Genomic DNA, 22,425 nt, shown 5'->3' with positions numbered 1-22,425 from the left:
GAGGGGAGTTACATTAATCCTTTTTGGGGGGGGAGAGTTCCTACAGAAAAGATTTGACCATGTAGGAAAAACTCAAAATTTGGCTGTATTCTATAACAACAGTGGCTGCCAGGGTGGGGAAGAGACACACAGCCAAACTTTGATAACTGAAAGAGCATTTTAAAAATCTCTGCAGGTTTATGTAAAATCAAGGCATGTTGCCTCAGCCCTCTCACTCCTCTCAGGAACCAAAGGAAGATGCAAAAGTTGAGGATCCAAGTCACTGCAATGATGGAAAACCCTCTACAAGTGGAACGGATATTTGGACAATGTTGGACAAGGTTGGAGCGCCATAAACAGTGCAAGAGTTTCAGTACAGAGGTTAAGCAACAGGTGCATGTCTTTCGACTTACAAAGGATCCTACTTAGTTTCACAGTTGTCATTTGTGTGCTTTAAGGCCAGCCCAAAATCAGTTTCCAGCTAATTTCCCTCTTACTTCTGCTCTTTGCCTTACAAAGGATCCGCACAATAATGGCACATGTAGTAGAGTGGAACTGCCCTTCCAATACTGGCATTGCTGCTGCTTATCTAAGGGGGGGGGGCATGTTCAGGAATGCTCCTTCCACTGTACTCACATCCCCCCAACCTTGCCACCTTCCAGCCCCAGTCCCCTAGCAGGTAAACAGTGGCAATACCAGTGTCAAGAAGGTGGCTCTGCAGCTCTGCCCCACTGCACTGGCCCCTACTGGCTCTATGTGTCCCACTTAGTGAAAGAGGCAGATCTGAACCATTGCTGACTTCTACAGTTTCAAAGATGGGACAGCCATTGTCTCAGTACCTCTTGGTTCAATCTGCAATCCGTTTCGCATCTAGCACTATCTAATCAAATCAAGGCTGGTTTTCTTTTTATTGGGCATCTGCATGGTCTCATGATCAAAACACCTTCCCCCTGTTTCCTTCCCCTCTCCCCAAGCTCAGAACCCCCCCTTTTTTTTAGTATAGTGAAAAGGCAACAGGTGTAGGTTTGGAGCTGCTATAGAAAGCTGGAGCCATTTCCTTCTCTATGGCCCTTCTTTCCTCTCGCAGAATCAACTTTCATCCTTCCGTTTCCAATAGCATTTCTTCTTATCCATTTCTTTTCTAAAGTTGGGGAGGGAATCATGACCAGGAGTCAAGTGAGTGGGGAGGTGGTATATAACCCTTAGGCCCTCCCCCCGAGAAAAAAATCCCTCCTCCCAACTTTGGGGAAGGTGAAAAGGGGACAACCCACTTGTTTTGTTTAACATCCAGCTGAAAAAAAGCTCTGGAATGCTTGAAAGCTTGACAAATACTTTGTGATGCTTTAGTTGGTCGTACTCAAAATTAAGGTATCGCCTCACTATTATTTTTTGAAAAGTTTTACTGATGGACTGGTTTCTATGTATTCCCACAAAAGAAACCTCAAACCCCAAACAAGAGACCACTTAATGAGAGGCGCTGTTAAATATCAGAGAACTATTAAATGCATCCTAGGTGTTGCTTTTATTTGCACAGCAAACCTCAGAAGTCTTAGGATGGGCAGTGCAACAAACCATCTGTTTTTTAAAAAAACAATTTGATATTAACACTTCCTTTAACTAATCACCAGTTCATTCAGACGCCTTCCTACCTACTAAAACGTTCGGACTTTTACAAAACAACTCCAACCGTCTGCTTTCAATATTCTTAATAAATCAGAAAAGGTCACTATAATACATTTCTACATATTACAAAAAGTCTGCCTCTTAAAAATTATGCAGAGCAGCCAGCAGTCCCGAGGTTAGGATGGAAAGCTAGCTTTCATTATAAGAAGTATATAAGGCACACTCCACTGAGATGTTCTCCTATGTATACCTGCCACGAAATGAATGCTCTTGAGCACATCCCATTCATTTCTATGGGGTTTGCACTGGAGAACATCCCAGTTAATTTTGCCTTTAGCACTCTGCATAGAGCAGCCCAGCGATGCTATATTTGGTAATCAGTAGCAATTTTCTAAGAATGAAACTTTCTTTCTTTTTACTACGCTGGCACCCTAGGTTTACAACAACACGGAGGAGAGAATCTACATCTACATCTCATAATTTTGAAGCTGTGCTACAAGTGTCTGGTTTCGAAACAATTTGTATAATATATACAGCAAAAACAAAAAAAAGTGGGAAACAACAGAAATATTACACAGTATGTCCATCCCACCACATCCTCAATATAACGGGAGTTACCGTACTTTCTCAGGTTCATTAAATTACAAAAAAGGTTACTAACAAAAGTTTGGAATTATAAACATAAATTGGTCAATTAAATATAACTTTAATACAAATATTTCAAAATTGTTCCTACGAAGCAGCTCCTTTTGCAAACATCGTGTGAACTGCTCAGTTCTTCTCCGCACCCTTCCCTCTTTTCTTTCATGCAACTCATTTTATTTGGTCAGAGAAAAGCCAGCTTCTTATGCCGCATGATCATTTCCCGTCAAATGTGCCGTCCCGTCAGAAAGAAGAGGGGCTTGTCTTCTTTGGCGTTGGCTGTTTGGAACTCGTCTCTCAGTCGGAATTGCCATTCGTCTTCGAGTTCTAGTCGGACGACTGTTTGGCGCAGCGAGTTCCTATCTTGGCATATGACACATAAAGTGGCACCTGTGGAAATTATCATTATTATAGGTTGTTGGCTGTTATTGTTTTTTTGTCATGTGTGCATCACTTTCTACATTTCCTACTCAAAAAAAAACCAAAAACTGGCTGCAAAGGCCTCCCAGACTGGTGTTTTATTGCAGGTATATTCTGCAACAATTAATAGCGCATCAACAGTGGATTTATTTTGCTTTATTAGTCCTGTGATGCTTCCCCCAGTGCTACAGACATTATTGCAACGAAAGTGAGACAAAGGAAAACCCAGAACATGGTGAACGGCATGGATGTGCACTGCATACAGGATATGCACTGACTGGAAAGGAAGCAGCATAACCACCCCAAAACTTTTTCAGGTACAAATAGTAATGAAAACAGGATCTTGTTTTTGGCCTCCCTGATAGCATCATGGGCACAAATAATCATGAGTGGTGATGAAAAGGACATTTAGAGAGGCCCCAAGTGGCTTACAATAATAGAGTGCATACAGATAAAATAACTGCAAATAAAATTGAGTTGCAGCCAGGATAGCTCAGTTGGTTAGAGCGTGGTGCTGATAACACCAAGGTTGCAGGTTCGATCCCCATATGGGACAGCTGCATATTCCTGCATTGCAGGGGGGTGGATTAGATGATCCTCAGGGTCCTTTCCAACTCTACGATTCTATGCAACAATAAGGTCAGTATAGAAAGCAACATAGGTCTAAAATCTAACTTCTGAATTAAATAACAATTTAAAACAAGTGCCATTCAAAGGGGGAAAGCAGTCTTAAAGGGAATAGACCGCCCAGTTCTACTGGAAACTTGCTAATGTGCCCCTCCTTCTGCCCACACCTGCCATAGGATTGGAATCACACTTTCCCCCCCATTTGCAAAGTAATTACCCTTATTAAATCTTCCTCCCTTTGTTGAGTAAGGCATTATGAAATTATCTTCGGAACACTCAGGCAACTGGAGTGAGTACTGGGCCTTGTGCCATGCCCTAGCTCATGCTAAACATTTCCCTTCTCCCCAGGCAATATCTGTCCCAGCACTGAACAGCCCCTTTTCCCAGGAGCTCCACTTTCTCATAAGCATTATGTTTGGCACCGAGGATGCAAATCTGAATTCTTCATGTTTGCTGGATTTTGAATGCCAGAAAAATGTTTGTTTATGTTCAGTCACTGGCATCTCCACTTCAAAGGGTGGGGAGGTAGGTGATGGGAAAGACTTTAGCTTCTGACCTCAGAGAGCAGCTGCCATAATAGGCATTGAGGCTATATCAGGGTTTCCCAAACTTTGGTCTCCAGCTGTTTTTGGATTACAACTCCCATCATCCCTAGCTAGCAGGAGCAGTGGTCGCAGATGATGGGAGTTGTAGTCCAAAACTAGCTGGAGACCCAAAGATTAGGAAACCTTGGCCTAGATAGTTTGACCTGGTAGAAGACAGCTTTTTTTATGGATCACACATACAAGTCTTCCCAACCGCAGCAAGGTTGCTAATGGGAGTGATGGTGGCACAAAATTCTGACCTGTTCATTTTATGACATCAAAATATTTTAAATAACTTAAAAAAACCTGGCATCAATATATCTACAAATGATAGTTAGGCATGGATCAGAAGGTACCCTCCACCCCCTTTCTCACAACAAAGGTGTCAGAAACAAGTCACAGCTTGGTTCTTACCTTTCAGAAAGTGGAATTTCTTCAAGAAGCTTGCTACCACAAAGGAATCACAGAGGTACAGCAGTAGTCCACTGAATATCATATCAGAGCAAGTCACATTCAGAGAATGAGGTCGGGAGCTGACATAGCAAACTGCAATCTGATTGCAAGGGGAACAAAGGCAAGTATTATGGTCCCCTCAGTCTAAGGCACAGCTAATTTTAGCATGATCAAACTACCGCGCCCAAAGAAACATCTGCAACCATTCAGAATATGAACACTTTGAAACTCTGTGTGACTCTTTCGGAGCAAATGTATGCCATTTGGGGGGTTGACATGGTGAATAAAATAAAATTTGTTTTATTTTTAAAAAATCATTTATGCACTTTTATGACATATACACTGGGGAAACCCAGCCAGATGGGTGGGGTATAAGTAATAAATCATCATCATCATCATCAATCATCAATCATCATCTACAATATCCATATTTTATCCCTTTCCCTAGGACTTCCCAGTCCATCTCCCAATGGCATTCTAAGTAAACCTTGGCACCAAAGGGGGTATTGGGTTGCTCCCAACTTTGGTTTCTTCTGGGGTTTTCTTTTTGGTTCGGCAGGGGTTTCTGAATGCCTGCTGGTGAGGGGAAGAGGAAGGGAGTACAGCAGAATAAAATAAAATTTGTTTTGCGCAATCACAACTGTAAGTCTAATTACAGGTAGGTAGCTGTGTTGGTCTGCAGTAGTCAAAACCATTAAAAAAAATCCTTCCAGTAGCACCTTAGAGACCAACTAAGTTTGTCATAGGTATGAGCTTTCGTGTGCATGCACATTTCTTCAGAAATGTGCATGCACACGAAAGCTCATACCAATGACAAACAACTGTAAGTGACGGCTTTCCCAATGCCACATGGCACTGAAGCTGCAGCTCATAGCATGTGCATGAGGTTCCTCGGAGGAGCATGAAGGAACAGCTCACCCTCCTTGCACTTGCACTGGAACCTGATCCACTTTGACATATGTGCTACAGACGAGAGTTTTAGCTGCTGCAGCACATGCTCTTACTTGGACCGCTTAAGAATCATGCAAAGGGAGACAAAGGAAGCTGTCTACCACACTCAACAAACAAACAAACAAACAAACAAACAAACAAACAAAATGCATTACCTGGGGTCCCAAATTAAGGTAGCAGTCCACAGATAGCACTGGATGGCTGTAGTTCTTCAGTGAGAGAGGAAAGAAGCGATGGCTGTGATATTGGAGGTATTTTTCGAGCAGCAGCTGAGCAGGAGCAGCCAAGAAGGTGTGCTTGCTGTCGGGAGCGCATATGTACTGAGCTGGGGCAATCGAAACGGGGTTATCCGACACCTAAAGGGGACGCACGATACAGGGGGAGTGTGACATTTAGATTAAAAATGCAAGGGAAAGCTCCCTATAGGTTAATACAATTAACACCAGTGACAACGCTGGCCACATATGGATGGACAGCTTATAGACCACAGACTTTCTTTGGATAAATACAATGATATTTGGAGTGAGTTTATACAGAATGTATTAGGTTACTGACAATTATATGGGTATTACGGTAGGATAATGATGGTATACACATCTGTATATTAATGTATGGTAACGTAACAGTATCCCCCCTTCATTCTCATTCACTTTCTTTCTTTCTTTTCTCACTCTATATCTTTTTATAAATGAAATTCTTCTAATAAAAAACAACCAAATAATTATGGTCCTATTCAGGTCTCCAGGACCTCTCTTGATTAGTATAGCAAAGAGGGGAGAGTGAAGAAGACATGACTAGCTGGCCTATAAAATCATAGAACTGCAGAGCTGGAAGGGACCTCACGGGTCATCTAGTCCAACCCCTTGCTAAATCATCCATGCCCTCCACCATTTCCCTGTCACCTAGCCACAGTGCTCTCCATGTATTAAGGGTGTGGGATAATAATAATAATAATAATAATAATAATAATAATAATAATAATAATGATGTTATTTATACCCCGCCCATCTGGCTGGGTTGCCCCAGCGACTCTGGGCGGCTTCCAACAGAAGAATAAAATAATCGATTAAAGATTAAAAGCCTCTCTAAACAGGGCTGCCTTCAGATGTCTTCTAAAAATCTGGTAGCTGTTTTTCTCTTTGACATCTGATGGGAGGGCGTTCCACAGGGCGGGTGCCACTACTGAGAAGGCCCTCTGCCTGGTTCCCTGCAACTTGGCTTCTCGCAATGAGGGAACTCCCAGAAGGCCCTCGGCACTGGACCTCAGTGTCCGGGCAGAACAATGGGGGTGGAGACGCTCCTTCAGGTATACTGGCCCGAGGCCATTTAGGGCTTTAAAGGTCAGCACCAACACTTTGAACTGTGCTCGGAAACGTACAGGGAGCCAATGTAGATCTTTCAAGACTGGTGTTATGTGGTCTCAGCAGCTGCTCCCAGTCACCAGTTTAGCTGTTAGTTGTAGCCCCACGTAGAGTGCATTGCAGTAGTCCAAGCGGGAGATAACTAGAGCATGCACCACTCTGGCGAGACAGTCTGCAGGCAGGTAGGGTCTCAGCCTGCGTACCTGATGGAGCTGATAGACAGCTGCCCTGGATACAGAATTGACCTGTGCCTCCATGGACAGCTGTGAGTTCAAAATGACTCCCAGGCTGCGCACCTGGTCCTTCAGGGACACAGTTACCCCATTCAGGACCAGGGAGTCCTCCACACCTGCCCGCCTCCTGTCCCCCACAAACAGTACTTCTGTCTTGTCAGGATTCAACCTCAATCCATTAGCCATCCTCCAACCACGGTGCGGTGAAGCTATGCAGTGGGGAGCCTCCACTCAGGCACAGGTTTCCCCACGTGACTTAGAACCTCGTACGATCTGGCTTCACATCATTTGGATGCATGTGCCCTTCTAATTAAGTATGTCAAAGAGAAAAACAGCTAGCAGATTTTTAGAAGACATCTGAAGGCAGCCCTGTTTAGGGATGCTTTTAATGTTTAATTGATTGTTTTATTTTATCTTTCTGTTGGAAGCCGCCCAGAGTGACTGGGGAAACCCAGCCAGATGGGCGGGGTATAAATAATAATAATAATATATTATTATTATTATTATTATTATTATTACTATTTGACATGCAAGAGAATGTCCTACCAATGAGAGTTTTGACTTCAGCAGCATATGCCCTTACTTGCGTCACTACCACTTAAGAACCATTCATAGGGAAAGACAGGAAGCGGAGTTGTTCTGAGTAGTCAGACCATGCATCTGTCCAGCTCAGTATTGTCCACACTCATGGGCTGGAGCTCTCTGGGATTTCAGACTGGCCCTACCTGGAGGTACTGGGGACTGGACCTGGCAGCTTCTGCAAGCAGTGTTGGTGCGCTAGCATGAAGCTACAGGCCTCCCCTCTAAGAATCACTTAGCCTTTTCTTTGGAGCCAGCAAGGCTCTTCCCGGAATGGTATACACTTACAACAACAACAACAACAACAACAACAACAACAACAACAACAACAACAGCTGAGATAATAGGCTTCTTGTCAATTGCTACAGAGCATGCAACAAAGAAAAACAGTGATAAAATAATGCTTATCATTCTTCTTCTTTGCTGTGAACTGCATAATCTGGAATCTAAATAAATGCAAAGGCTCCCCCCACAGCAGACTATCATCCTCTAAAACATAGAGGGCAGCATGGCAGGTGAGGGGGATGAAACAGAGCAGATAAGAGTCTGCATTCTTCCCTCATCATGGAAGTTTGGAAAGGCTGGACAGGATCTCTCTGTTTCACATACTCCCAATGAAAATTGAAAACAAGCCGACATGCACAAATGAGTGACTTTCCCGTCCCACCAACGTCTTTCCTTTCTCTCCCCCCCGCCACCCCACTGTATTATAAGAATGAAACAAAAAGTGGGAGTTTTCACAGAAGTTTCCAAATTCTGACCTTTGACTTAATATGAAAGGACCTTTGCCCGCCTACGGCAATTTGCTTCTTCATGACGCTGAATCGGTTGAACCGACAGATCAGGAGGCCAGCGCTGTGGGCACGCAGGTTGAAGTCCACATCGTCACACACAAACCTGTCGGGCGGAGGGGACGCAGAATGCAAGAAGCAATAGTCCTTCATTAGCTGAAGTGTTTCAAATTGCAAGGACATCACAATGGTAGATGCGTTTTTTAAAAGGAAGGGTGTAAACCAAGACATCAAGGAAACGGGTTCAAGCATGACATTTGACAGGAAAGGGGAATCAGTGCTCTGGCAGGCAGCACCACTGCAAGATTAAGGACCAAGCCCCACATAGATAAGATGTTTATATATATATTTTCTAAATTAAATAAGCCAGGTTTGATATTGAAAACTTTTGCACATGATGCCAGTAAGGGATTCAAAGAAGCTATTTTCATCAGGACCACAGCAGGAGAGGAAAAATAAAAACTTCCTCCTCGCCACCTGCCAAGATCCTGATAATTGTCACCTCCCCTAAGAACTGCCATTTGTGTTTGTTTTAACATGCAAGTTAAGTGCAAAGACACGTTAATCATCACATCTAGTTTGGCCCTGTTTATTTCATTTTAGTAGTTATGTTTCTCCGTTGCCTCGTGCAACGAGCCTGTAGGCGATGTGCAAAGGAAGAATTGATGACACATCAAAAGAAGTATTAGCAATGTCAAAATACAAACTTACGACATTAATCAAGCCAAGCAACAGAAATAAATATCGACACCAACAGAATCATATAAAAACTAAAAGACCCCAACACACACCAGTTAAAACTGATCACTGTCAACTGAATACAGACTAAAAGCAAGATATTGAGAAGATGTCAGAAGCCCACGAAGGACAGATGAGTCTGTACCTGGTGCTGAAAAGACATTAAAGGTACCGTAGGTGCTAGACAGGCATTCCAAGGGAAAACATTCCACAAATGTGGGGTACCATTGCAAATACTTTCTCCCTACTTCAGAATGAGGGAGCACACACAGAAGGGCCTCTGTAGATGATCTGGGGTATGTGTGGGTACTTCTAAGAAAATACATCCCATTAAGTACTGGGGTCCCAAGCCATTTAGGGCTTGGGGGTCAAAGCCATCACTTTTGACCTACAAACTGGGCCTAGAAAAGCATTAGAAGTCAGTGAAACTCTAAAAAAATGGAGGGAGGATATAGTTATGTAAAGGTAAAGGGACCTCTGACCATTAGGTCCAGTTGTGACCAACTCTGGGGTTGCGGTGCTCATCTCGCATTATTGGCCGAGGGAGCCGGCGTACAGCTTCCAGGTCATGTGGCCAGCATGACAAAGCCGCTTCTGGCAAACCAGAGCAGCACACGGAAACACCGTTTACCTTCCCGCTGTAGTGGTACCTATTTATCTACTTGCACTTGATGTGCTTTCGAACTGCTAGGTTGGCAGGAGCTGGGACCGAACAATGGGAGCTCACCCTGTCGCAAGACCTTCTGATCGGCAAGCCCTAGACTCTGTGGTTTAACCCACAGCGCCACCCACATCCCATAGCTCCTTAGGGACTATCAAATATAGGGTGGCTTATGCTACCAGAGACAAAAAAATCTACTTCATCAGCCTTGCCTCACCTGTTCTGGTTATACTGAACGTTCTGCGTTAGGTCCACGTTCAGCATGATAAAATCGTGAACATGGCAGCAAGAGAACGGCTCCTTGATCTCTCTGCTCTTGGTTTTACTTGACCACTTCCTCATCCCAATCAAGGCATAGTGGGTGACATCCGGAGTTGATTCAATATGCTGAAGAATTTGCTTCAAGGAAATGTTCCTTTCAGTCCATGTGTATTCACTGCAAGTGGCCAGAGAAACAGTTCAAAATCAGATCGCTCGAGGAAGCCCAGCCAAAACGCCACCCCAAAGAAACCGCCCTTTACCTTTTTCTGTCACCTGAGCAATCCATTTCTACAGCATTCCACATGACACAGGAGTCGTCAGAGATGACGATGAAAGGCCAGATGTCTTGGGGCTTAACGCCGAGCTCCTCCTGCCGATTCCGCTCAAGCTCCAGGTTGTGGTAGGACAGTTCCTTTATTAGGAAGTGAGCAGCGCCTAAAACCAATCGCCAAAAAAGAGAGAAGCAAACCACACACTGTAACGGGAGAACTGAAATCAACATTTTATCTAGAAACCTTTTGCTGTATCCTTATCTCTCACCCACACACTCGACTTTGCTTTATTCTAAGGCTGACAGCAAATTCAAGTATTTTTAGACTGAAACCTGGAAGTCAGTCCTACTACGGTAAATGCAATGGGCTGACTTCTGAGTAGCCATGTAAATGATGGCATTGCTTAGTGATTAAGCACCTGCCTTTTAGTTGATTCATTACTTGATTAAATTTGAATATGTGTATGTTGTTTTGAAATATTGAAGGGTGAGGTTAGATTATCTTCCTCTCTGTTTTGTGCTTTGCTGGCATCTGAATACATTTTTATTTAAATAAGCTGTCGATTCTGTTGTTGCTGATTTTAATCCTTTGCATGTTACTTTTGACTCTTTGCGTTCCTGCACTTTGATGCTGTTTTAGCCTGGTGATTGTGTTTCAGTGGCGGATTATTGTTTTATCCATGCTTGGATAAATCAACCTGCTTTGATACCTGTCAGGGGATTGTTGCGGCTACTCTTGAGTAAAGATGCTCCAGTCCTCTCTGTCTTTAAGAGCTTTATTGTGCATATTATTTACAGTGCAGAGAGATCAGAAAACATGACTGCCTAGTCTGATTCAGAACCCGGCAATGTCTTCCGTCGCGTCTTGGACCAGCATAAAAGCCTGGGCACCCCAAACTGCCACCCCCTAGCCCTGCGTGTGGGTGCGCGCCTCAATTTGAGCGCTGGAAGGGGCTGCGTTCCTTCTCCCGTCCTTTGGCTGGAGCATGGCCGAGGCTCCGACACCTCGCTGCGCTGTCCTTCCTCCTCTGGCCAGCTGGGTTGGTGCCAAGGCACTGACACATCTTGGAGCCCCCTCTCCACTCCGCTCCATTCCTCATTCCCTCCTCCTGACCCGTTGCTAGCGCTGTCACTGGGCAAAGTGCTGGTCAGGATGACTGGGGGAGGGTCCCTGTAAGGAGTCCCCCTGACAATACCAATTGAAAATTTTGCATAGGCAGCTGGTTGGACACTGTGCGAACAGAATACTGAACTAGGTGAGCCAATGGTCTGATCCAGCAGCCAGGCTCTTAATTCGTTCTTACGTTCCTCTCCAAAAAGGTGCCAGGAGGCTATTGTTTTGGTTCCATCCCACCAGGCAAGCCACTCCTATAACCAACCAAGGCTTTATTTAATTATTCAAAAAATTCATGCCATTTAGACCTCACTGCATTCACACAGCCGAGAATTTCACCATATACATACCCACTCCAGCACTGTTGAAAATACTTGGCAGAACAAGCATGATGTGATTGGGCCAGTATTTTTTATATATTGCCATTTCGTACTCTTTGACGACTAGGACGTGCAAATGGCTGGCCCCATCCATTGCATGGTAAAGGTTAAAAAGTCCATGTTCGTGACGTCCAGTTGTGGGAGTAAAAGTAGGGCTCTTTATATAATCTTGGCTCTACAAAGTTAGGAATCTGTGTTATTATGGTGGTTAATATAAGCAACAACAACAAAGAAGCTAGAGAGAGAGGAGGGTCAACAACTAAATATATTTGCATTGTTTCATTGTAATCAACAGGCTTCCACCAAGTTACACAAAGCTGAACAGCTTACCTGCTAGCTAAAAATTTCAATACGTTCATGAGAAACCAAACCAAACCAAATGAAATAAATGCCTGGATCACTTCACTTATTGCATTCATTGCTGGATGAGCATTTCAAGAATTTTGCACTGAACACCCCACTTTTGTGTCACGGAAGCCTCTGCTGGATCAAAGAGGTGCAATTTGATACAACCCTAGGTTGAGACGAATGAACTGAGGTCCCAGGGCCCTCTGAAGAGCATTTGGTTCCCTAGCTGCGAACCCAAAGGCCAGAGAAGTGTATGAAGGAAGCGGGGTGGTTTGCCTTAAAGCATTCCTTGGGAGAACTGAGCGTGGCGATGGTTCCACCATCCTCTATCCTCCTTCAAGGGATAGGGACTGTACAGTTAACTATGGCATGACACCGAGCAGAGCGAAGTAATAAATTCTGAAGTGCTCTTCATAACAAAGCCCTTAAACCCTTTTAGAATTATACAACGAAACTGAACTTTGACCAATCCAGACACTATGGCTTCAATACCAAGCTTCCCCCCACACACACACACCTCTCCTGTCTTCCCGCTTTGCTTAATTTTCAGCATGATGAAATATTATGATAGACTCAAAAGTTTCCTGTTTTCTGTGACATTGCAGGTGGTCATAATAAACGGTCTTCATAATTTTCCCCAAAAAGAAGTGGCGGTACAATGCTTAGCCATGCATGTTAGTGTAATATTCCCTATGCTTAGCTTATGCATGGGTGTCTCTCCGATAGAAAGCCTATTTATTTGGCAGGCAGAGGACTGGCAAACTGTACCCAAAGAAGAGGAAGTCATCATCCCTGCTATGAAATAAGGGGTGCCACTTTGTCCCTGCCCATCACTCCTTCTCTCCTCTACTACACAATTGCCTTCAAGGTAGATATCTCATAGATATCTCATAGAATCATAGCGTTGGAAGGGACCCTGAGGATCATTCTAGTCCAACCCCCTGCAATGCATAAATATGCAGCTGTCCTTTACAGGGATCAAACCTGCAACCTTGGCGTTATCAGCACCATGCTGTAACCAACTGAGCTATCCAGCTAAAATCAGTAAAGAGTTTCTCTTCTCGAGACCATTGGCAAGCAGTTCTCCTGGCAGCAACATTTTACAACTTTGCCTATTTTGATGATGCACATCTAAAAATATATGGGGAGCTTTGTCTCTTTGGTGATCCTATGACATGCTCCAAAGAGATATGCAGCTCTACTAAAGGCCTATTTCAGTACTGGACAGTTTGCATGCTGTCTTCCTGTGCAGCACAGATATTATACAGAAAGAAAAGCAGGGTACTTTTACCATTATCCAGAAGCAGAGCCAACCCAGGGTAGGCAATTTATATCATGACCCCGTACGAATGCAAAACAAGGTCTTTGCATGGCTCACGTTGATATTTACCTACCTTATCAGTGACAAGAGGCAATCTCATACTCTCCAGCTGTCTTCCCGGATGACTAAAGACAAAATGGTGCTCCTTGGACTTAGGGATGATGAAGTGAAGCTGAATTTCCTCTCCAAGCATAGAATAGGAAAAGGCAAAAGCGTGCAGGGTGGATTCATAAAGCTGAGGAGGGAGAATGACAGAAGCATAATCCACCTCGCCAGCTATGGCATTGATGCACATGTAGTAGCAAATTAAATCTGAACAGGGTCAGGGAGTGCCATTTATGTAGAGATCAGTGGCCATTTATGATGATGTATTTGGAATGCAGACTCTGAAGGAATAGCGTCTGGCATTTGTGTACTACAGGGGTGGCCAACTCCCAAGAGACTGCAATCTACTCACAGAGTTAAAAAAAAAAGTGGCAGTGATCTACCCCCTTTTTGGGGGTTCGGGTCAAAGTTGTTGAGTTTTTTCAGGGAGGAGATAAAATGTTGAGCTTCTTTTAGGGGAGCCACAGTTGTTCAGCTTCTTTGGGGGGAGCCAATGATCTACCAGTGATCTACCGCAGACGTCCAGTGATCTACTGGTAGATCACGATCTACCTGTTGGACATGACTGGTGTACTACATACTTTTGGGTTTTACTAATTCTGCCACAGTTCTACTGCACCCTTAAAAAAATTACTAGATTATATACACTTTATGTACACAGGTGCTCTAGCTCTAGGGTCAAAGGTTGGACTTTGGTTAGTCTGTCATGGTGTTGAGGGCAATCTATGTTTCTAACATATATCAGCTTAAAAGATATAGTACTTATATAAACTAAGGACAGGAACAAACGAAGATACAACTAAATTAACAAAATCTCTTTAGGGGTCTTTGCAGCAGACAAGAAAAATATAGCAGCTCTTTCCGTTAATATTTTGTTCAGGTTAGCCAAAAAGGAGTCAGCCGAATGCCATTCAATTGTCCTTCCTGCATCTTAAGAGTAAAATAAGGCATTTTGATCAGCTTACAGAGCTATATTCCGAAAAGATTAATGTTTCCATGGCTCCATTCCCACAATGGCAGAGCCATTTGTTATAGGGGATAGCTTAAAAGCACCCGTCAAGTACAGCAGAAGGGGACCAATTAAATCCAGCCCTAAAACAGGGCAGCCAATATTTGAGATCATCCAAATAATTGGCCTGACCCTTAGAAAAATCAGAAGACAAACCAAGATGAATGGGAGAGCAGCTGACAAAGAATAACATACAAAAACAAAACTAAAAGGGCTCTATCAGTCTTACCTGGTACCTGGGATTAAAGCCCATATACTGATGGCACTGCTCACAGTGATGGTAAGTGTTGTAAGCAGCGTATTTGGATAATCTCATCCGTGTTGTCTGACGGCGCATATACAAGTCCTCTTGTTTTCTGCTTGCTGTGCTATCTGTACAAATATATTTTGATCGTGTCAGTTAAGTGAGCACCGGCCAGTGCAAAGGAATTGCCCCAGCCTTGAGTATCTTCTGACTGCAAAATTATACTGGTTGCAATCAAAAAGGAATCTGGAAAAAAGTTGCTATTCTCATGGGAGTGTTGACATGTTTACTGTAAACATTGTTCTCAATCTATCTGTCTATATGTAAATAATTTCTGTAGCCACCAACATCTTTGAAAAACATTTCTCATGCTGTTTGACATAAACCACTGCCATATGTCACTGTAACTGACATATTTGTTTCCATTTCAGTTCAGCTTTAAAGTTAACAAACGAGGCAGTACCAGTAAATGTAATGTGCTCTGAATGCGGTGCTACATGTGTGCTAAGATTATTATAAATATTAATATTATTCGGAAATCACAAATTTCGCTGTAGGGCAGGCATAGGCAAACAAGGCCCTCCAGATGTTTGGGGACTACAACTCCCATGATCCCTAGCTAACAGGACCAGTGGTCAGGGGTGATGCGAATTGTAGTCCCGAAACATCTGGAGGGCCGAGTTTGCCTATGCCTGCTGTAGGGGGTTGCACTAGATGACTCAGTTCCCTTCCAATTCTATGATACTATGAACTTGTTCACTAGCACCCTCTAGCGGCATTGCTAAGTCCTGCTAAGAAGTTTGCTTCTTACTGCTTTATGCTGTAAACCAGGCACCCTCAAACTGCGGCCCTCCAGATGTTTTGGCCTACAACTCCCATGATCCCTAGCTAACAGAACCAGTGGTCAGGGATGATGGGAATTGTAGTCCAAAACATCTGGAGGGCCGAAGTTTGGGGGTGCCTGCTGTAAACTACCCTGTGAACTTCAGATGAAGGGAGGCATATAAATAGAATAAATATGTGCATGGGGTTGGTGTGGGTGTACAAACACGCGTGCACACAAAATAAATCACAGCATTGTTGTAGTTTTAGCAAGATTATGGTCACATCCTGCACCACACATTTAAAGTGCGCTTATACCAGGCATCCCCAAACTATGGCCCTCCAGATGTTTTGGCATACAACTCCCATGATCCCTAGCTAACAGGACCAGTGGTCGGGGAAGATGGAAATTGTAGTCCAAAACATCTGGAGGGCCGAAGTTTGGGGGTGCCTGTCTTATACCAATGCAACAGACATGGTCCTCCCCCCACACACAAAGAATCCTGGGAAACATAGGGTGATGATGAAAGTTGTAAGGAGGCCCTTAACAAACTACATTTCCCATGGAACCTTTGGGAGAATCCATGACTCTAACAGAGCGCTTTACATTGATGGTAACACCAGTGCCCGAATTACAGCTCATCAGTCCACAAACCATACCTTGTGATAGTTCAAGAAAGAGACTTGCCATTGCTCCCTCCTCCTCCTTCTTTTTAATTTCAGCCATATGCTGGGGACTTGAGGAATCAAAAGGCAAACACTGGGAAAAGGGGGCTGTGGGCAGGGGGCACCCCTTTCCCCACCCCCCTCCTAGACATTATTAGACTCCAGCTCCCATCTTCGCTGCTTGGGGCTGATGGGAGTTGAAATCCCCCAAAGGGCTGGAGGGACTCGGGTTCCCCACCCCTGTCGTATGAGTTTTAGGACTACAGCAATCAAGGCCGGATTAGAAAGCAGAACTAGCTAGAGATTAGGGGTCTCACTGAAGTCCATAATTACTTAATTCAGAATGTTGATGATGTCCAGATTGTACTGAATGCCCATAATCCAAACTGAGTGTCATTTCCCACACTTCTCATCAATGGAATGCAAAAAAAACCAGATTCTGATCAATACATTCTAACTGGACAGTTTTATGGCATGAAAGATCATTACCAAACAGGTGTCTGGTCAGAATAACTGGATAAATAACTAACCCTGACCTTCACTGCTTGTTTTCTGGACCCTTGAACAGATGAGACTTGCATCTTCATATTTTGGATCATGGATCGTGTAGTCGAAAGGCATTTTCTTGAATGTTTCTGGATCAGGCCACAGATCCCCTGACTGATGATAGTACAACTCTGATTCTTCTTTAATATCTATAATCATAGGAAAACAAACTCATGCTATGCACACTATTATACCCTTTTCAGCATTCAAAAATGCAAACTCAAAAATAATTATCCAATATAGAAGGAAGGGCAATCCATATTGTCTTTGCCTGACTGCCAGCCTTTGGTAACAGCTGCATTAACTGAAGACTGAAATAAATGAACACCAGGGGGGGGCAGATTAAGAGCACAGCAATAAAACACTTAACTTCTCATAAACAAGAGAATTGCAGATTATTCATCCAAGGTTGAACATGTAGGACATACCAGTATTGATCTCCTCTTCGTCATAAACGTCTACTTCTGTCAACCGAATCAGCATTCTAGATAAAATACTGAGGAATTGCAGATAGGCACCTGTCTTTCCTATCTGTAAAGATATACATCAGAAACTTGCAGAAGTAGCTTATGAAATCTAAGCACATTAAACTATCATATTTCAGATGCCTGAAAAGTCAGGTGACCAATGATTCAAAGCCCAGGTATGATGACATTCCTCTTACATGAAACAGAGAGGCAAAATTCACAATGTAATAAATAATGGTGATGATGATGGTGTCCCTGTTCTTGTTACCTACCTGTGGTGGTCCACTCAGTAGCAGCCTTCTTGGATGAAAGGTGTCCATCCTGCCTTCATTCCTGTTGTTATAGTCCATATGGATCGGTTTGGGGACAGTCCACTGGCGATAATAGAGAGACTGCTCAGTGCAAGTCATCATCTTACTCATGAGTGGGCGGAAAGAGCTGGCCCACATGACCGAATGGTAAGGCAAGAGGGACGATGACTTGGGAAGCCCCGTGCTGTCTGCAGAAGTAACCATGTCATGCACCAGTTTGGGCAAGTAAACGATGGGCGGCTGCTGGGATGCTTTAGTCATGGAGCACTGAGAGGCCTGCAGAACGAAAGAGCTGTGGGCAGGTGCTGAAGAGGCAGAGGGAGATGAGGAAGGGGGTGGAGGCGACGAAGGGATGGAGGCCTGAGCAGCTTGGGCTGCCAGCTTTGAGTCTCTGTCTGCTTTCAGCCTTTGCTTTTCGGAGTTATTCACGCTCTCTTCGGGGCTGCTGCCGAGTACCGGATGGGGAGACTTTCCCACCTCCCCTGCAGTTGCCAAAGGAGGAGATGTTTCGCTGCAGAAAGCTGTGCCTATGGACAAAATCCATAACTTTAATAGAGTGCTCTGTTAAATCATTAGCGGCAACTGAAGGCTGTGATATCCCCTGACGCAATATATAACCCCAGAGATAATTATTTATCCGTGATAAACACAAGTGGGAAGGTAGACTCTGCAGTGCACCGCTCCGTTTGAGCCCAGAGAGCGGCTTTTCCCTTACTGCATCACAGTGAGGCTTCCTTCAGCACACAAAAGCTAAGGCGCAATTCACACAACCATGTCCAAGGCAGTGAAGTGGAGATTTCTCAGGAAGTGTTGCCTTTATCATGTCTGTCTGTCTGTCTGTTTACCCCCCCCCCCCCTTTTTATGAGTGATGGCAAAAGCCAAGCAACCACGGCATTAGCAACACGGGTTAAATCATTAGGATTTCGGTCCCCAATGTATATATGGTATTGTAAAGGAGTCATGATGATGTCTTACTTGATGCTTTAGAAGAGACAGAGGAAGCTGCAGAATCGTGTGAGCCAGACCTTTCTCTTTTGATGGGGCTTCTCTTTTCCGAAGCGGAGCCTATTCCACAATTGTGAAGAAATGGAAGCTGTGTTTGCATTTTCTGGACATGGTCCATCTAACTTAAAAATGCAAAAGACTAGAGAAATAGTGCAGGGGCGAACAGTCTATATCCTCCTCCAGATATTGCTGGACTCCCAGCTCCCATCAGTCAGGGGTGGTGGAAGCTCACAAATGTCCCCCGCCCCCTTTTCAGGTCAAGGGTCCTATGGATATCCCTTTACCTTCTGTTCCTGTTTCTTCATCTTCATTATCAGTGCTGCTTAGCTTCTCTGGGTCACTCTCCAGGACATCATTTGCCACTGCTGCTTTTTCCACGGGGACTTCAGAACTTACAAAATAGGCTGCCAAACCCAGTTCTTGCTCCAGGGCTGTTCTCACCAAGCAGGAGGAATTTATCAGACGTAGGTCACAGTACCTCAAGGACCTTGGTAGGACAGACAGCAAGAGAGAGAGACTGAAAGACCAGGTGAATTCTACAACATTACTGCGATATTAACTGAAAGCGCTTACAGGTATCTGTTGTCATTTCCTGTCCATCTGGTACGTTTAGTGGCAAAATCCTGTTGCATTTCAATTAACACCTTGACTGCTGCAATTTAGGGCTCATCCACACTTTATTTTGAACCCTATTTTATGTGTACTGCTTAATTCCCCTGGGTCCAAGAGATTTCCTTGTTCCATGGTTGTTTCTTGCAAAAATCCAGTCTTATCCACTGAATCCGATCTTATCTGGAAATCTTAACCAAGCTTCAATTCAGTGGGCAAGGACGTAATTTTGCAAGGCACAGCCGTGGAACGTGTGTGTATTTCATATAACTATTTTCCAATTCATACGTGTGTGTGTGTGTGTGTGTGTGTGTGTGTGTGTGTGTGTGTGTGTGTGATTACCTTGGGAGTGACTCTCCTTGGGGATCCATTCCACTAAAAATCAATATGCAAGGCAGTCCCTCCAGTTCCAAATAAGTCTGAGGCCTCCATTCGGCATCTTCAATCTTCTGCCAAATCTGCCAAAACATTTGAAACACACTGTTTTATAGTTCACTCTAGGGAAAGAGCTGCTGTACATGCAAGCTGTCATAATGTGGAGTCGTGGTTAAAAACTGTGAACCATCAAGTCCCTAGTTCAAACCTCAGCTGAGCCAAAAACATGCTGAGTGGCCCTGGGCAAACTATGGCCATTCATTCACCCTCTACTCCCATTCAAGAGTACGGTTAAGAGAGGAACATTTATTTATTTGTCACTTTATTTACGGTAATTATAATCCATCTTTTGACAAAGTCCTCCACAAAGCGGCTTACATGTTTAAAATGCAAATCCACAGACAACTTTTACAAATATACAAACAATAGTAACCATGGAAGAGCTTGCAGCGGGAGGAGAGGTGGAGCAAGTTGTTACATTTGGCAAACTGAAAAGCTTGTGCTGCTGCTGGAACAATAAGAGAGTGGTGTTGAATTCCTCCTATGGAATTTACTTCCAAGTAAACAGGAGAGATAATGGAAAGTCAGAAGGCAACAAGCCAGCCGCTGGAGTGCATTCCTTCTCGGATGCTGATATCAGAATAAGTATCAGAAATTGTGGGTTGCCATCTGATTTATTCTGATACAGTATTAATCTGATTTTAAGCTCTATTTCAGTCGATTGCTGGATTTTATGTTTTAATGTATTATATATTTTGATGTTAGCCGCCCTGAGCCCGGTTTGGCTAGGGAGGGCAGGATATAAATATATTATTATTATTATTATTATTATTATTATTATTATTATTATTATTATTATTATTGGCACTGAGCAACCCTAGACATGTCTACTCTGAAATAAGCCCCATCCAATGACTTTATTTTCTCTGGTGCAGAACACATTTGGTCAATGGACAGTGCTAACCAGCAGCTGTCATGGAATGGTTAGACGCAGAGGAATGGTGGAAGGAACCAGCTGGGGAACCACCAAGGGAAGAAGGTCAGAATCCAGGGAATGGTGGTAGGACAACAATGAGTGGTCAGAGGGGAAACTGGGAGGAGGAGGAGGTGTCAGAAGCTGAAGAGGTAACAGAGCTTAGTGAGCAGGGAGAACCTGTGGCAGAGAGAAGTCCAGAATCAGAGGCAGAAGCTAAAGCAGATGAGTGGAAGGAGGGAGGCCAAGAGGCAGAGATGAGTCAGGCTGGTGAAGAGTCATGTGTTTCTCCCCCTTCCTGCTGTGACAAGTTCCTCTCCTCCCTTGCCTCCCAGAATCAGAAGAGGCATGAAAAGAGCAGAGAAGTTGGCACACAGGCACAGTCTCCAACTGCTTGAGGAAAGCCCTGGAGAGAAGGGGACTTAGATGGCTTTGAGGAGGCAGGGACTTTCAGTCTCGGCAACTGGTTTTCATGGAGTAAGACCACTGGGAACGAGCTGCTTTGCTCATTAGGCCTGACACTCAACCAAGTCTGTAGAGATCATATTTTTGCTAATGAAGAGTTAACTCCAACTTTGAGCTGTGTTATTACTGACCTGCAGGATCCTGTGACAGTCCATTAGAGTGGCTAGTCCATTAGAGAAAATGGAACATGGACACACCAGCCTCAATCTGCCCTCAGCCAGCCCACACCCGCCTGCCTTCTGACTTGCCACTGGTCCAGGATGCGACCCTGCCTGCACTGGCTCTGGCTCCGCCTACTGCTGGTCTCCTTTCCTTCCACTCCACCAGTCCCAATGGGCACCAGCTACCACAGGCATAATCTGCACAGCTGAAGTTGGAACTCCAGCTGGAGCAGAGCTGTTCTGCTTATTACCTTCAGTTGCTCTACGAAGTGCTTTCCTATGGTGATCCCAGAGTTGGGATTCCCCAGGATGATTTCGAAATGGTCTTCGAGGGCCAGCCTTTCCCTCACGTGGTTGAGGCGCTCGTAAGCGACCGCCGCCAAAGGTATGCACGGAATCCTTAGGACTACCATCAGCCCGTGCCCGTTGGGGCACTGGCGCGAAGAATTGATGAGGTTCTGAGCGATCTCTAGTGTTTCCACCGTGGTGTAGTTTTTCATCTGAGACAAGCCACACACCGCCATCATGGCTGCAGAGTAGTGCTGAACGAGCACAAAGGTCCTTATCACAGCGCTGTGCAGCCTAGGGAACCTGAAACAAAACAGAAAGCAGTGAGGGCCAGTGTGGATGCTTTGCTTGCAAAAAGCGATGGACCCCTGGAGAGGCATTGTGGTGCACATGGGACACCGTTATTCCCTCTGGTGGCAAACCTGAATGGCTGGATGCTTATTGGTTGGGAAGTGAAATGGATTCACCCCAAAAGAAGGCTGTGGCTTCTATATACTTGGGGGACCCCCCTCAGGATGAAGAAATATGGGGGAACACTCCAGAAAACAAGAGCACTCAGCCAAGGAGCTTTAAAGGGCAGGACATGCCTGGAGAGCATGGACAAAAGTTAAGTGTGGATAGGCCCTAAATTACTTTTTTATAATCTGCCTGACACAATTTTAGCAGAACTTAGCAGAACTGTGATGGCAATGCATGTATACAGGTGAAACTCGGAAAATTAGAATATGTCGAAAAGTGCATTTATTTCAGTAATGCAACTTACTATTTTATTTTATTTTTAAACTTTTACAAATGCTTTCTTTTGGAAATTCCACAGTAATAAAACGAATAGTTACAATAATGCAAAAATAAACATCGCTATTACATTTCATTAATTACATTCCATTTATAAAATTTTTTTTTAAAAAAATTATTTTTATTAAGGGTTTTCTTGGTTTACAAGGATATGTGCAATGTCTCTCTTAGCATTTTTACATATCAGTTTCATTTGTTGAGACATTGGTGAGGAGAGGGGAAGGAAAGTAGATGGGAGGAGGGTGG

The 22,425-nt window shown here is 44.1% G+C and overlaps 1 protein-coding gene across 6 annotated transcripts in view; it reads right to left on the bottom strand.

The window, feature by feature from the left end:
- Window positions 1-1,482: 1,482 nt before the first annotated feature.
- GREB1 (growth regulating estrogen receptor binding 1) overlaps window positions 1,483-22,425 on the bottom strand; it is a 92,512-nt gene continuing 71,569 nt past the window's right edge. For all 6 annotated transcript variants that reach the window (XM_088665732.1, XM_035109833.3, XM_088665737.1 and 3 more), the window contains 16 exons: window positions 21,348-21,687; window positions 19,465-19,580; window positions 18,798-19,000; window positions 18,484-18,573; window positions 17,469-18,034; window positions 17,158-17,260; window positions 16,720-16,878; window positions 14,681-14,823; window positions 13,411-13,572; window positions 11,639-11,843; window positions 10,164-10,338; window positions 9,860-10,078; window positions 8,214-8,349; window positions 5,435-5,635; window positions 4,290-4,428; window positions 1,483-2,634 (listed from right to left, as the gene is read on the bottom strand). In XM_088665732.1, the coding sequence (XP_088521858.1) occupies window positions 2,471-2,634; window positions 4,290-4,428; window positions 5,435-5,635; window positions 8,214-8,349; window positions 9,860-10,078; window positions 10,164-10,338; window positions 11,639-11,843; window positions 13,411-13,572; window positions 14,681-14,823; window positions 16,720-16,878; window positions 17,158-17,260; window positions 17,469-18,034; window positions 18,484-18,573; window positions 18,798-19,000; window positions 19,465-19,580; window positions 21,348-21,687 (3,121 nt within the window). In that variant the 3' untranslated portion in view covers window positions 1,483-2,470. The remainder of the gene's footprint in view (window positions 2,635-4,289; window positions 4,429-5,434; window positions 5,636-8,213; window positions 8,350-9,859; window positions 10,079-10,163; window positions 10,339-11,638; window positions 11,844-13,410; window positions 13,573-14,680; window positions 14,824-16,719; window positions 16,879-17,157; window positions 17,261-17,468; window positions 18,035-18,483; window positions 18,574-18,797; window positions 19,001-19,464; window positions 19,581-21,347; window positions 21,688-22,425) is intronic.

The sequence above is a fragment of the Zootoca vivipara genome, chromosome 3, assembly GCF_965207765.1.
Source record: "Zootoca vivipara chromosome 3, rZooViv2.hap1.1, whole genome shotgun sequence".
NCBI classification, from domain to species: domain Eukaryota; kingdom Metazoa; phylum Chordata; class Lepidosauria; order Squamata; family Lacertidae; genus Zootoca; species Zootoca vivipara.
The sequence above is the reverse complement of the archived record's forward strand: the minus strand, read 5'-3'. Positions and strand labels throughout refer to the sequence as shown.